Source organism: Ambystoma mexicanum, chromosome 2p (genome assembly GCF_040938575.1).
Source record: "Ambystoma mexicanum isolate Mex_15411 chromosome 2p, UKY_AmexF1_1, whole genome shotgun sequence".
In the NCBI taxonomy this organism is placed as follows: Eukaryota; Metazoa; Chordata; class Amphibia; order Caudata; family Ambystomatidae; genus Ambystoma; species Ambystoma mexicanum.
In genome coordinates this window covers 772202403-772216865 of record NC_090923.1, presented here as the reverse complement: position 1 = coordinate 772216865, position 14463 = coordinate 772202403, and the positions used below count along the sequence as shown (strand labels likewise).

The following is a 14463-nucleotide window of genomic DNA, read 5'->3' as shown; positions in this document are numbered from 1 at the left end:
CCATGGAGCCAATATTTATGAGCATAGAATTATGCTATATTTTTTTTTAATTGAAAAACTACAGTTTGAATTCAAGAAACAAACTTTTGTTTCAAACAAGACCTCAATTCTCACATCATAAGAGTAATCAAAATCCATCAAAAACAGGAGAAAGGAAGAAAAAGAAAAAAACAAGCAAGAAACAAGATACAGTATTACAAGCAAAAAATGCAGATGCAAGTATTCAGTAACCGACACCATCAAGATTCCACACCGTCCTTCCACCCGATACAAAAATTTAGCTTTAGCTCTCTTCTTTCAGTATCGAGTCAAAATAATTCACAGTGGCACATACAAGTTTTATATTGTGACCAGTGATGATCCGCCCCCACCTTCGCTCCATGTCTCCATCTACTGGTGCAAAATTACCCAGATGTAGTGTGCGTTGAGTAATCGTCTTGGTGCATTCGATTAACAGATGTTTAGCTGATTCGATCGACTGATTACAGAAGCGGCAAAGATTGTCTTTGATGGCATTGTCCTTTCTTTGCCAAAGAATTTCTTTGGTCTTTAGAGCATTTATTAGAAACCTAAGAAATTGGGCTCGATGATGCCTCGAGGGACAGTGCAGTAGATAACGTGCTGGTTCATTTAGCTTCCTATGCACACCTTCCATTAGTTTCATCGATTTTAATTTAGATCTCGCATCATTGTTGGTAGTCCAAGCCCAGTTATCAAATTTCTTTTTTGCATATTGTGAGCGGTTTATCAACTCCTTGCTGGTGATATTTGCTGCAGAGAGAAAGGCCGACAATTTACAAAACCATATGCTGAGAAGATCATGATTGTTCGGCAACTGATTGTTGGCAAAGAATTTGTAGGCTGGGGCCGGTGATGATAGTTGCATTTTCCTCATTGTTGCGATAGAATTCCAAACCATTTTCATATGCAGCGAGTTGATCGCTAGTTCATGTCGCAGTATGGTAATTGGCGTAGAATTATGCTATATAGCCATTCAAAATACAAAGAGTTACTTCCCAGGAATCAGGGCTTGGCCAGTATAAAGAGAATATCTATCTCAGGCTCTGTGTTCAGGTATTTGTAGGAGTGGTAGCAGTTGCTTTGGATATAATTCAAGGTGAGAGTAGAAAGGAAAGTGTTGCATTAGGATGAAGGAGGCTAAGGAAAGGTGAACAGAGGGGGAGGAGAAGTAAAAGGCGGTGAAGAGTAAAAAGGTGAAAAAGGTGAAAAGGGACAATTTGGAGAAAGGCCAGGTGGCAGGCGCAAACTGTGACAGATTTACTTATGATAGGGGCAGTCTCCTAGTTTGTATGATATTTTAGAACCTCTAGTAAATGGATTCTGCCATGAAAATCAGGTCTGCTAAACAGTCTCAATTTTAGACATCACTCTGTGTTTTCCAAACTGGCATTGTTGGGTTTTTGTCAGATGGGCCTGCAGGCTATTGGTTCCTAATTGAACCTTTGCCAGATGGGCCTGCAGGCTATTGGTTCCTAATTGAACCTACCAGCAGCCATCTATAACACTAACCATATATACTGGCGACCAGGAGGGAAAAAGTGCTTCAAATGGAAACTTTGCCACCACAATGTGGAAGTCGCACCAGTGTTGAGGTTACTGTTGTTGCATAGCTGTAAGGCAGGGCAAACATAGGTGAGGTACCTAGTAATCTGTCTTGACTCTCCAGCCAGATCCAAATATTTGTAAAACACAGTGGGCCTCATTAGGACCCTGGCGGTAAGGGGTTTGCGCCAGCGTTAGCTGCGCCGACCCCTTACCGCCAACTACGAGATTCCAGAGCGTCAAGGACACTTTTCCGCCCGCTTTTTGCGGGCGGAAAAAACCATGGCGCTCTGGGACCTTGGTGTTAATTACGCCACCGTATTTTACGGTGGCGTAATTAACTCCTTCCCCACTCCCATTGAGCCCTATGGGGCCGAAATGGGAATGGGGAAGGGTAAATGGGACAATGGGGACTTACCGCCCCGCCGACCTCGGAATGGGGCGGTAAGTCCGCCATCGGCCATGGCGTAAAGGGACTTTGCGCCATGGCCGGAAAGTCCGTGGATGGCGGAAAAAATCCGCCAGGGTCCTAATGAGGGCCAGTGTCAAGACAACTCAATTTTAAACCCTAATACCTTTTGGAACCTTTCTCTAATAGAGCGGATCCAAAACCACTATTAATCAATAATTTCAGATCAAACAAGTCTTTCTAAGAAAACATTTAAGGCTAAAGATATATTGCCTAATATGTCAGCACACACCTATTACAAAAACATATTTTTTATTGAGAACAAAACATAGGGTGTCATTACGAACCTGGCGGTAGGGGGTTAACGGGGCGGGTAGAGTTGGCGCCCCCGTTAACCCCCTACCACCTCATTACGAGGTCTCCTCACGGGACCCGCTAAGGACATCTGGTTTTACCAGGCGTCCTTAGCGGGTCCTGCGAGCACACCAGGATGCAAACAACGGGCCCGTCATTAATGGGCCCGTTGTTTGCATCCTCCCCATTCCCATTGAGCCGTATGCCTCAATGGGAATGGGGACTTTGGGGGTCATTAAGACCCTGGAGGTAGCCATGGTGCTATTTGCGGCATGGCTACCCCCATTCTGGGTACCGGGTCCGGGTTCCTGGAATGGGGAAATACCGGGCCATTCTGACCTTGGAGGGCCCGGTATTTCCCCATTCCAGGTACCCAGACCCTGTACATCTGGGTACAGAACGGACGCGCTGGGGACAGAACTGTTCACAGCGTGTTTGCTCTCGAAAACAGAAGAAAAAAAGGTAAGGGGGGTTGGGAGGGCGGTTAGGGGATTGTTTGGTGGTTTGTGGGGCGGGGTGTGGAAAACACTTACCTCAATCGTTTTGATCCAATCCATCTCACCCCATTTTTTTTAGCTTTCAGCCGATTGTAAATTAATGTTTGGATCTCAATATTTGCCTCAGCTATGCAAACTTTCACTTGTGCATATAGATTTCTCAGCCTTTTTGATTTGTTATTGTCCATATCGACCTTTATGTTTGCATAGACATGTTCCTTATGTCTGCATAGAGTGTTCCTTCTTGTGCTTTTGTTATGAAGCGAAAGAGTGAGACTAATTTCCAAACCATTTGCCCTTTCAAAGATCTTAAACCCAGTTCAAATCTGATGTTAAACATTGAAAGGCACATTGGTAGCCCAAGAACATCTTTCCCACATTGTATTCCAGAACTGCGGTTTACTTCCGCCCCATGCAATAGTATTTTGTAAAGAATCTCATATTTCTTTAGGAATAATCAAATGTATAGCTTTTAGAAAGAATGCTGAAGCATTACATTATTAAAAAGATAAAGCATTGTCTGCGCTATTTTGAAATATTCACCATTGGTTATTTCATATGGGAACATACTTGTCAGTATTTTCCGTGAAAAAAATGTTAACCTACATGTAAATGCAAATGGATTTTTATAGTCCTATCTAGATTGCAGAGTGGAAATCATTCCATATGTTACTGTTATATAAACCTTTTACAAACCTGTGCGGAGAAATCAGCTTTAGGTCAGGCAAATGTTTCCTGTTTTTTCACTTGTGACATGACTCACTGAGAAATTTCTGTCCTCATGTCTGAAATTTCAATATGTCTACAACACATAAGGAAGTATTTAGTTGCCCGATGTGTACTTATATCCATCTATCTCGGTGTCCAAATGGATATATATGGCTGTGAGCCCTGGGAAGGATCACTGTATTGTGGTCTATCAGATGAGAGGATGGTTTGTGAACCACAGGGATCTCTTTTAAAGAGACCCCAACACAAATTGCTACTGCTACTTACATTAGTGGTGGGACAGCATGTGGAGGGTAGTGAGGCCTTGTAGAATCATCCTGCATGTGTTCCCTTAACCTGGACAATGATAGATCTGGAAGTTAGGAACTTAGATGATGAACCTGTACCCCAAAGGCTTCTGAGAAGGATTTTATTGCTTCACTCCGCTCTATGAGGATAACTGATCAACTCCCAGTTAGAGTGACCTAGGTAGTTAGACTTTGGCTTGGAAGGAATGGTTACTCTAACCTGGAGCAAATCTGATGAGCAAGCACTGAGAGAGGGTTGGCTTCAGGAAACACAAAAGGAAACGTACACCCCCACTTGATTAGAATATGGCCTGGCCACTATAGATTGCCAGTCTGCTGTTCCCCAGTGGAACACTCTTCTGAGGGAGAGTGGGCAGTGCTATTTCCAAATATCCTATTTCAGCGTAGGATGGTTGGAACCCGTTCACTGGGTTTGGAAGAAGTCATTGTTGCAGCCCTGCCACCAGTTCCAACCCAGGTTTGGAGGAGAGTATGGAGACAGGGGGGACAGAGTTTGACAATCTCCCTGAGTACAGGAAGATGCCAGGCGTGTTCAGGGAACCACCTGGACCACCAGAGTGCAAACACTACTGACAGCCAGGAGTTAGCCAGAGAAAAAGAGACCTAGGGGCTCTGTCACAAGTTGGGCGGTATCCCAAACATAACCAGAAACATATATTCAAGAACTCAAAACAAATTCACATGCAATACAATAGAACCACTAATAGAACTGATATAATGAAATTATGTAGAATTAGCAAAGCAGTATGTAGTTGCTGCAATGTAACAAGATGGTAAACAAAAACATAGTTTAGAACAACTAGTTGGCCAGTTAAACTCTGAACAAAAAGACATTTTTACCAAGTTGCTAGAAACAGTTGAATCAATTTGATACATGAAATAGAGATTTACTTTAAACCTACACTATTATATGTCAGTGGACAAGCAGGGGATGGCAACCGTTTTTTAAATAAAGATATCCTTTATTTGTGCGAGACACATTTTGTAATCCTCTAGTATATTTTGTAACAGTACAGACACATTTTGCTGCTTATAGTATAGGTGGCATTTAACTACAAAATCTATTAATGTTAATGGTAACACTGGACCAAAAATGGGAATATCGAAGTGGCAGTAAATACATTACAGTCACTTTTACCACAGTGCCAAACTACAGGTTTGCCAGTGGGGTTCACTGATTTGCTGGAGCTAAATCAGTCTCCCACCGGCAAAGCATTTTTGGTATTACCATCCATGGAGTCCTTTGGGACTCCATGGAATGGGGAAAGCGGCCCTTACAGGCACCTGAAATGTCCTGATAATACCGGGATATAAGGCAACGAGAACGGTAAGTATGCCAGTATCCCGCCGGTCTGACCGGTGGGATACCAGCAAACATGTAATTAGCTCCATGAATGCTGGGTAAACTTCCTTGCCAGTGCCAACGTGCATGATTGGTACTGTTTAAGCAGTACCACCTTCTCCCATCTTTATCTGTACCTCCTATTAGATGACGACTCTTTCTACATTCACGATGTATCAGCTGTGTGTCATTTGCAATGTCTCCATGAGCTGATGCTTTAAATGAGGCATCTGTCATGTTGGTTACAAGTGGTCTCAAGACGATCACATCCTTCGCTTCTGGCTCTCTGGGAACTCTCTGGTTACTTTCAAGATTTGGAAAAAAGTCTGTCAGTGGTTCCTTGCTCACAACTGAGCCCCACTGCATTCTGCTCTCCTCTCTTTGCTTCGAGCGGAATACACAAGTGCATGCTGCTCAAGACACCCAAAGGTGCTTAGTCTGTACCTCACTCGTAAATTCATGGACAAAATGTGCAGTCCACACATTTTTGTACTGTGAATGAAAGAGTGTTAAGTTGTGGTGTGCACACACCTCCCTGGTGTTTCTAATTGGTGTCATTTCCTCCTTTAAACATGGGGCTATGTTCTGAGTCTCCTGTTTTTCTATTGATCTTGGGTTATCTCTATTACAAATTAAATATGAGTGGGGGAGCCCCTCTACTGAGAACGAACACGGGTCAAATACCCTGTTCTATGGAATTCCTCCTACTCAGGACGGTTTACAACCACGTTTTGGCTCACTGCACCCTTCACAGAGGAGAAATATCCATTAGCATATCAGTCTAGAGAGGCACAGCTTCACCTCACTAATGAGGCCCGACTATGCCGAAACACATGCCTGAGGTTGCTCTTGGTACACTAGATCAGAGGAGAATTGCCTAGCATATATATCCTCTGTGAAAGATACAGGCCCTCATTACGATCCTGGCGTTGGACCATGGTGCTAATAGCACCATGGTCCATGCCGGTAACTTACCGACTCCGTCATGGCGGAATGGGGAATTACCACCCCATTCCGAGGTTGGCGGGGCGGTAATTCCCCATGCCGCCATGGCCCTTCCCCATTCCCATTTTTGCCCCATAGGGCTCAATGGAAATGGGGAAGGCGCTAAGTATGGTGCCGCAAATTGCGGCACCGTACTTAGCACCAAGGTCCCTTTGCGGGTTGGTTTTTAACGCCTGCAAAAAGAAGGCGTTAAATTCCCCAACCCGCAAAGGGACCTCGTAATCAGGCGCTAAGGGATTACCGGTACGGGTACCCTTACCGGTACCGGTAATCCCTTAGCGCCAGGGTCGTAATGAGGCCCACAGTGTGCTAAAACTTGGTTGTACAACCGCCTGAGTAGGCACCTTCCCAGAGAACAGGTTATTTGGGTGTGTTCGTTCTTGGTAGAGGGGCTCCCAGACCATATTTTGTATATTTACAACTATTATATGGATATTGGATTGCCCTTGGTTGCCCTGACATCTAGGGTCACCTCCATGAATGGACTGGAGATCTCTAGGGGTTCCACAATTTACCACATCAGTGTGTAGCATCACAGAGCAGGTGGCCTACCCTGTCCTCCAGAGATCCACATCCTCTCACATAGAAGTTCACCAAGTTACCTTTTCCTAATATATATAAACAAAATACAGTTAAAAGGTGGTTCCATGACATTCTTCAACAATTATTTGGGATCGCTTAAGACATTCTTTATTCTGCTTCTTTTGTACAAGAAAATGAAATACATAAACAGTGGAGTAATCAAGGACATGTTAGGTGTGTACAACCTTCTACCTTGAAATCAGAATAATGTTATCCTCTGCTGCAACGAAAATGGTTTCAGTGTTTGTTTTTTAATATGCCTGTATTTGCTTTTAAGGGAACAGATATCTTCCCAATGCTGACCACCGCACACAAAGATCCCACATATTTTCGTGACCCAAACAACTTCAACCCTGAACACTTTCTGGATGACAAAGGGAACTTCATGAAAAATGATGCTTTTATGCCCTTCTCAATTGGTATGTATCCATTCTGAAGCTGTTATTTCATTTAGCATTGGACGAGTGTTGTTCCAAGCTGACATCTACTCTGTTGCATGTAACTTACTGCCCAGTGTGTCACCAATGAGGTATCAGTACGTGTTTTCTTGACATGGCAGGAAGGTATTGTTTCCTCACAACAATGTAATATTCTCATATATATTATTATTAGGCTAGACTGCTTAACTGACATGTCATGCTAATAAATGTGATGTTATGTGGCGACTGTTGCTCAATAGAGTGTGCCCTACTTTTAAAAACGGAGGGTTGACATGCAATTCATCTAGATGTTCTCCAATGTTAATGGCAATATGTTGATCCTACTGAAGGATGCACAGTAAAGGTCATCAGACATTGTGAGTGATGCAGCAACCACGAATACATCCATGTGTCTCTGTGGGGATCTAAGAACATAGAACAGACAACAGGAAAAGAGGAGGTCTACACAACCAAGAGAAAAGCATGGCCAATCCCCATCTTGATGCACTCATTTCCAGCCATCAATATGAGATAGCCTGGTTACTTTCGTTTGGAACACAATCTGCTTTCAGTCTATAACACCACAGAGGGAGAAGGATCGACACAACTTCATTTTGATAGCAATATAAGAAATTAATGTATTCGGCTACATACAAAATAATTGAAAACAAGCATAACCTTTGAAAAGGCTCAAATACAGCATGTTATGGACAGCACATTAAGCATTGAACAGTCGCAGTTGAAGTTCCAAAAGATCAGATCAAGAAGAATCATTACAAGAAGCCCAGGGTGTGTGATGAATTTGTAAACTAGCCAGGAGAAGTACATGGGTGAGGAAAAAATTCCTCTGCACATGTCCGCTCTTTGCACCAGGACTTGCCTCAAAGATGTTCCATTAATAAAGGTAAAACAGATTTAAAGCAAATAGTGTACATCCTTCGCTTCTATATCACAAGCATGTATACTTTTCAAAGCTTTGAGCCAGCATCTGAAGTTTCCAGATAATTAGAGTGCATCATATGTAAAAATAAAATTAAAAAAAAAAGGAATTTCTAAGCAAGGTCCTAAAGAATATACACGTTACTCCTACACAAACAACACACCAAAAAACTATCAATTACCCGTTCTATGGAAAACATATAGATAATGCTGGCAGGCATGTATAAATGAATGTATTTATTTGAAATGATATCAGGTTTAAAACAGACCATTCATCTAAAACAATGCATACAGGAAAGGAAAATCCTCAATCTATGATTGCACGATTTTCCCTTTGTTTAAATCATTTTCATGAATTGGTTACAATCAAATATAGACTATCAAATTCCTCCAGCCACTTTGAGCTCAGTGCGTTCTAAAACATGTGTATTGTTGATTGTATTTGAAAAGTGCAGAGAGTGCAAAATCCAGTCAACCCATGCCATGTCCATTCTCTTTCCCAGAGTGGTAACATAGTCATTCAAAATGTGAAGACACATATTCTGATTTGTGTCACAGGAATCTTCAAGACACAGTTCAAGAGGTTTAACTTGTTTTTTTTTCAAGGGCCCATACAGACTTCCCTCTCTATCTCATCTTGAGAAACACCTCTTCCACTGTGCAATTGATTCCTTGCCGAACACTCTGTATTTCAAATCTCAAGGGTTTATCCTCAAATACAAGAAAGATTCTTCTTTCATCTTTGAATACTAAAACCATATAAACTGTATGAAGAACAATAGGAGACACTTCACTCGTCAAGGGACAAAAGCAATATGTAGGACCATTCAACAGAAGCACTGAACATCACTCATATTAGACTTGGGATTTATGCCAATTGTTAGCCCTGACAAGGACCGGTGGTCGAAACACATGCTGGCTGTGGCTGTGACAATTTGTGCACATTGTTTAAGTTTTGAAGACCTTAACACTCAAGAACTCATTGTATTATCAGTCTGTGTCAATTAAACATCAAATGAATCCAGACTGACTCCATACTATAACTTTGAAGAGATTACAATAGGACAAGCGCAGTTGAATACGGTACATGTTTATTACTTCATAAACCAGATGTCCCTGGCACCAGATAAGTAGATAGCAAATGCTAACCCCAACTGTCTAATCACGGCCTTATACTAGTTGTGGGGACCTAAAGGCAAGGTGCCTTTTCTAACTAGACTCCCTCAGGAATTCCCAAAACTGTCCCTACTCTATCCAGCGATTTGTCTTCTACAGGGAAAGGCAATGTGCCTTGCAGATATTGTGCGAACTTTGTTCTTGAATATGTCACACAATGCTCACCTCTGCCTTGCGTTCTCTGTACCTCCTCCTTCAACTCCACCCACCTCTCTTCTCCCCTCCCTCTACTTGCCTGTCCCTTTGTTGTCTCTCATTCCTTTTAAACCTTCCTTGCACCCTTTGTTGATCCACCACACTACTACTCCCTCCTAAACACTACTACTTCTACAAAACCACTCACCTTTCACTTTGAACCATACCCTTCACAGTCACTCCCTACACTATACATTCTACCACTCACCAAACAAACATACTCACTCACACTGCAGTACCACGTCAATTTCTGAGGGATGGACAGCAAGTATTTTTATGTAGAATGAAGGCATCACGCTTGATGTAGAGCAACATCTTGGACCTGAGAAAGACTAAGGCAAGATTTTGAATACATTTAAATACTAGAAATCAAGCCTTGCTCCATCCCTGTGGCTTGCTGGTCTCCTGGTACGTCACAAAGAATACTTGTAAGTATTGGATATGAAAAAAAACCGGATTTAACTACTTCATTTATCTAAGCAGTAGGTGAGAGATTGGGCTACCAAATTACCCTCAGGTTCTTAATCTTCCTAAAAAAAAGGAGTGGGCAACACAAACAGCTTCAGTTGAGAGGGGCTTCATCAGTAGTTGTTTTGGCCTCAGTAACATCAGCTCTGTTTTGTAGGGATTTAATTTGAGTGTGTTAGTGGTCATCCTCTGCTTGACCTCACAAAGAGACGCCTCTAATTGAGAAAAATTCAATTTTGGATCAGTTGTTTTTATATAAATCTGTGTATCAACGGCTTAAGTGTGGAAGGGCAGATGATATTTCCAAAAGATATTCCTAAAATGTTGCAGATAAACATTAAGGGGCCGATTCATGGAACAAACGTGCGCCGAAAATCCATGCGCAAGCAGGCGCAAGGGAGCGCAAGTGTGAGAAATGCAGCGCACGCGCATGTGTGCGATTCAAGGAAGACGCTGCACGTGTTTCCCGCTGTCCGTGCGCCCAATCCAGCCATGGCACACGCAGGCATACACGGCGTGCGCTACGCGCACAGCAAAAGCACACATAGCGTGGCGCCCACAACCAAAGTGGGCGGAACAGTGGGCGTAACACGCGGAATGGGGAACAACGCGTGAAAAAGAAGGCATAACTGGGGAAGTACTGCAGGGAACTACACGGAACGCCCACATGCACGCGAACAACCCGTATTCATGGATCCGAATACGGGAAACCCGTGCACGGCAAAAGACGCACACAGGCGTCAACGCGTCCGCCACACGAAGGCAGGCGGAAGCGTCCCCGCGCACAGTACAAAAGTGCGCGCAAACAACAAACACATATATACAGCTACGATGAATGCCCCATTTGTCGCAGCACTGATCGTGGGACACCGCAGGAGGAGGAGAATAGCCAGGGCACGCATTTTCGCACCACGGACAACCCTTTTTGGGATGCCTGACGACCAGGTCTATGGCAGGTATAGGTTTCCACCCCACATCATCCTAGACCTGGTCAGGGCGTGGGAAGATGACCTTACATCCCCCACCGTTTGCTCCCAAGCATTGAGCCCCTTGGAGAAGGTGCTCAATGTTCTGCATTTTTTGGCCACTGGGTCATTTCAGCGGACTACTGCCATAGTGGGGGCGGTCTCACAGGCCACGCAGTCACGCTGCCTACACCAGGTACTGGCAATCATGACAGCGCGCCCCACAGTCCGCAGGCACATATACATGCCCAGAACACCCGCAGAAAGGCAGGCCGTTGTCCTGGATTTTTTCAGGGTGGCACACTTCCCCAAAGTGCTCGGTGCCATAGATTGCACCCATGTGGCCCTACGTCCACCTAGGAAGTGCCTACCCTCTGAGCAACCACATGATGACGCCAATCTGGAACCCCACCACCCCACCCCAGGTAAGATACAACGCCGCCCATATTGCAACCAGGGCCATAGTGGAGCGCACATTTCGGAGTGCTCAAGTCACGTTTCCGCTCCCTTGACCGCTCTGGCGGGCAACTACTCTATGCACCACCAGTTGTGTGCAGGATCATTGTGGCAGCATGTGTCCTGCACAATGTTGCAACACGGCAGGGCGTCCCGGTGGACATGGTGGTGCCCCCACATCCTCAACCACAGGCGCAGCCGCTGCCCATGGGAGGGGACAGGGCACGTGGCGAGGAAGCCCGGACCCAGCTTGTGGCCACATTTTTCACCTAAACTCCCACTCCTGCGGAGTGCACGCAGGCCTGGCACATACCAGGTGACAATCGATGATGACAAAGAGACAGTCAACTGTCACAACCCTACCACCCTGAGATAGTTGCCATGGAAGTGCCACATCGTCTGCATCCCTAGCTGCTTAAACACAAGCTATCCTGTGTGACCAAAAGGCACACATATGACATATGACATGATATGGCCTATACACAAGTATTTCAAGGTGCGATGAGGCAGGGAGGGGGGAACAAGGGAAGACAGACAACGGTACTACTAGGCCAGGTGTCATTTAGATTGTGCAAGTGCAGGGGTAGGGGGAAGGGAAAAGTGCAAGGGGAAGGGGAGGGGGGGAGTGCAGTACAGGGGAAGTAGACCAAAAAACAAATACATAGGTCAGCTGGTGGCAACTGCAAAGGTAAGTGCAGACAAGTGCTGGGAAGGGGGGGGTGTAGGGATAGAGAGACAGTACCGCAGTGCAGGGGTTGCCAGGGAGGCAGTGCAAGTGGAGAGTGGCTGGGCCAGGGACCGAGGTCGGTGAGAGTGGCCCAGTTGCAGATCCAGTGCAGTTCCAGTGAAGAATTCCGCAAGGGAGAGGCAGAGAGAAAGCAGAAGCAAAGAGGAAGGTCTTGAGGTGCTTCCTGAACCGGAGATGGTTCCCCTCAAGTTCAAGTGAGGCAGGAAGGCTGTTCCAGAGGGAGGACCCTGCCGCAGAGAGAGATCTACCACCAGCTAGTTGCTGTGAGAAGCGGATGACCCTGACATGCAAGGTGTGCATCACACACACCTGCAAAACAGGCCATGGCCATCACTGTTATGTCACCCAAATCCTCCCAAACCACAACATGACATGGCAAGCAATACCCATACACCAACACAGTAACAATAAGGTACACATTGCCATGTCCAAATGTACAGTGGCATCAGACAATGATGCCTGACCTGGAATCAGATGAAATGACAGACCAACAACCTCCCACCCAAAATAAGTCATTTTCAAATGAATTACAAGAGTTGTTGTCATGATCTCTGCTTCCAAAAGGTCAGGGTTTTCCCAACTCCCTTGGAAGCAGATCCATAACCCAGGTTCCGAGTGCCAACCAGTCCCAATTGGGACCTTTTGGACCCAGTCCTGGCGCCAGTGGCACCAGGCTCATAAATATGCCCAGTCCCAGCGCTGGAAGCGCCGGGCTCATAATGCTTGGGTGGACTTACCTGCAGCAGACCATGCTGCTTACTTGCCTGCCAGTTGAGTCTCTGATCCTCTTCTGTTTGGAACTACTTTTCCTGTTGGGTGGGGCAGGAGCCACTCCCGAGATTCAGAACACTGGAACTCTTCTGGAAAGCAGGAACTCTTTTCTTAGGCGTGGCTGTGGAAGGAGACACCTAAGCACTACAGGAGGCTATTTAAACCACACCCGATGGATGAATCTTGCTTTGCATTATTCTGCATCCTCAGCAGCAGAACGCTCATCGTGTCTTCTGCATCTGATCCTGGGCCTAAGGAAAAAGGCTTACCATTCTGAATCCAGTCTTCAGCAACGCCTATAAAGACAAGAAAGAACAGGTTAGCATTACGGTCTTCAGTGACAGCTCTTCACTTACCTGGTCCATCGGCTGTCACCAACGCCTCGCGCTGCATTCCGGCATCTGAAAGACAAAGGCTTACCTACTCTTCGTGCGCTCCGGAGGTCTTCACACTGCATTCCGGCATCTGAAAGACAAAAGCTTACCAACTCTTTGCACGCTCCGGAGGCCTTCGGCGCTGCATCCCGCATCTGAAAGACAAAACAAGGTGCGTTTAAAGACATTGGGGAACTTTAATACTCACGTGCCATTACTCCTTTCCACATCTAACCCAGTGGGTATTCCGGCACCCTGCAGCCGCCCCGAACTTGTACCTGCAAAATAAAAAGACAGTTAGAGCGCATCGTGAAGCAGGCAACAAGCGCTTACTTACGTGCTTTCAGGCGCTTCTATTCATCACACGGGCTCCATCTTCAACTCACTTCAGCCCGCCATCCGCCATCGCCGGAACCCTGCAAAACAAGAGACATCATTACTAAAGACTTTAAAGACATTAGAATTACTCGAAACTTACCGTTCGTGCAGTAAACGACGGACAGCAGTCCTCTGAAGTCAAGAGGCCTGCTCCCCTTATCCAGTGAAGAAACTGGTTACAGCACCCTGCCTCGAGGCAGATGGAGAGCACGGCGTTCACTTACCTAAGACATCTTACCCTTCGAGCCAGACATACAGTGCACAGAGGTCCAGCCCAAAGAGCCAGCCGTGTGTTACACATCACCTTTGAAGATACGGTATACGCCCAGTCAAGACCGGCGCCTCTACGGGAATCAGGTGAGCGTTACAGAACGCAAAGCCTACCACAAAACTCCCGTCCAGGCGCTATGGAAACCTCGGATACCGACCAGCTAGCCCAGTTACTTGGGGAACTAAGGGCAGAAGTGCATGCAGCCCGTCAGGAAACGAACGCTCTAAGAAGGGAACTGATTATTTCCAAGGAGCGAACAGATGATCTCGCTAGACAATTGCTACAGTCACAAGCCGGACAGACCCCGTTACCCGCATCTGGGGGAAATCTTCCTTCTACATCCTCTATGAATCCAGTGCAGATCAACCTACCTGGGAATGTACCTCTGGCTCCGCCCGAACGATTTTCTGGTGACCCAAAGAGGTTTGCAGTATTCATCAATCAGTGCCGGTTGCATTTCTTATGCCGGCCAGCAGCCTTTCCAACTGATCAAGCTAAAGTAGCTTTCGTGCTT

General features: G+C 45.5%; 1 protein-coding gene across 1 annotated transcript in view; it reads left to right on the top strand.

The window, feature by feature from the left end:
- Positions 1-14463, top strand: part of LOC138566777 (cytochrome P450 2G1-like) — a 772909-nt gene that overhangs the window by 688467 nt on the left and 69979 nt on the right. Inside the window, exon 8 of the mRNA XM_069644428.1 lies at positions 7067-7208. Within this exon, the coding sequence (XP_069500529.1) occupies positions 7067-7208 (142 nt within the window). The remainder of the gene's footprint in view (positions 1-7066; positions 7209-14463) is intronic.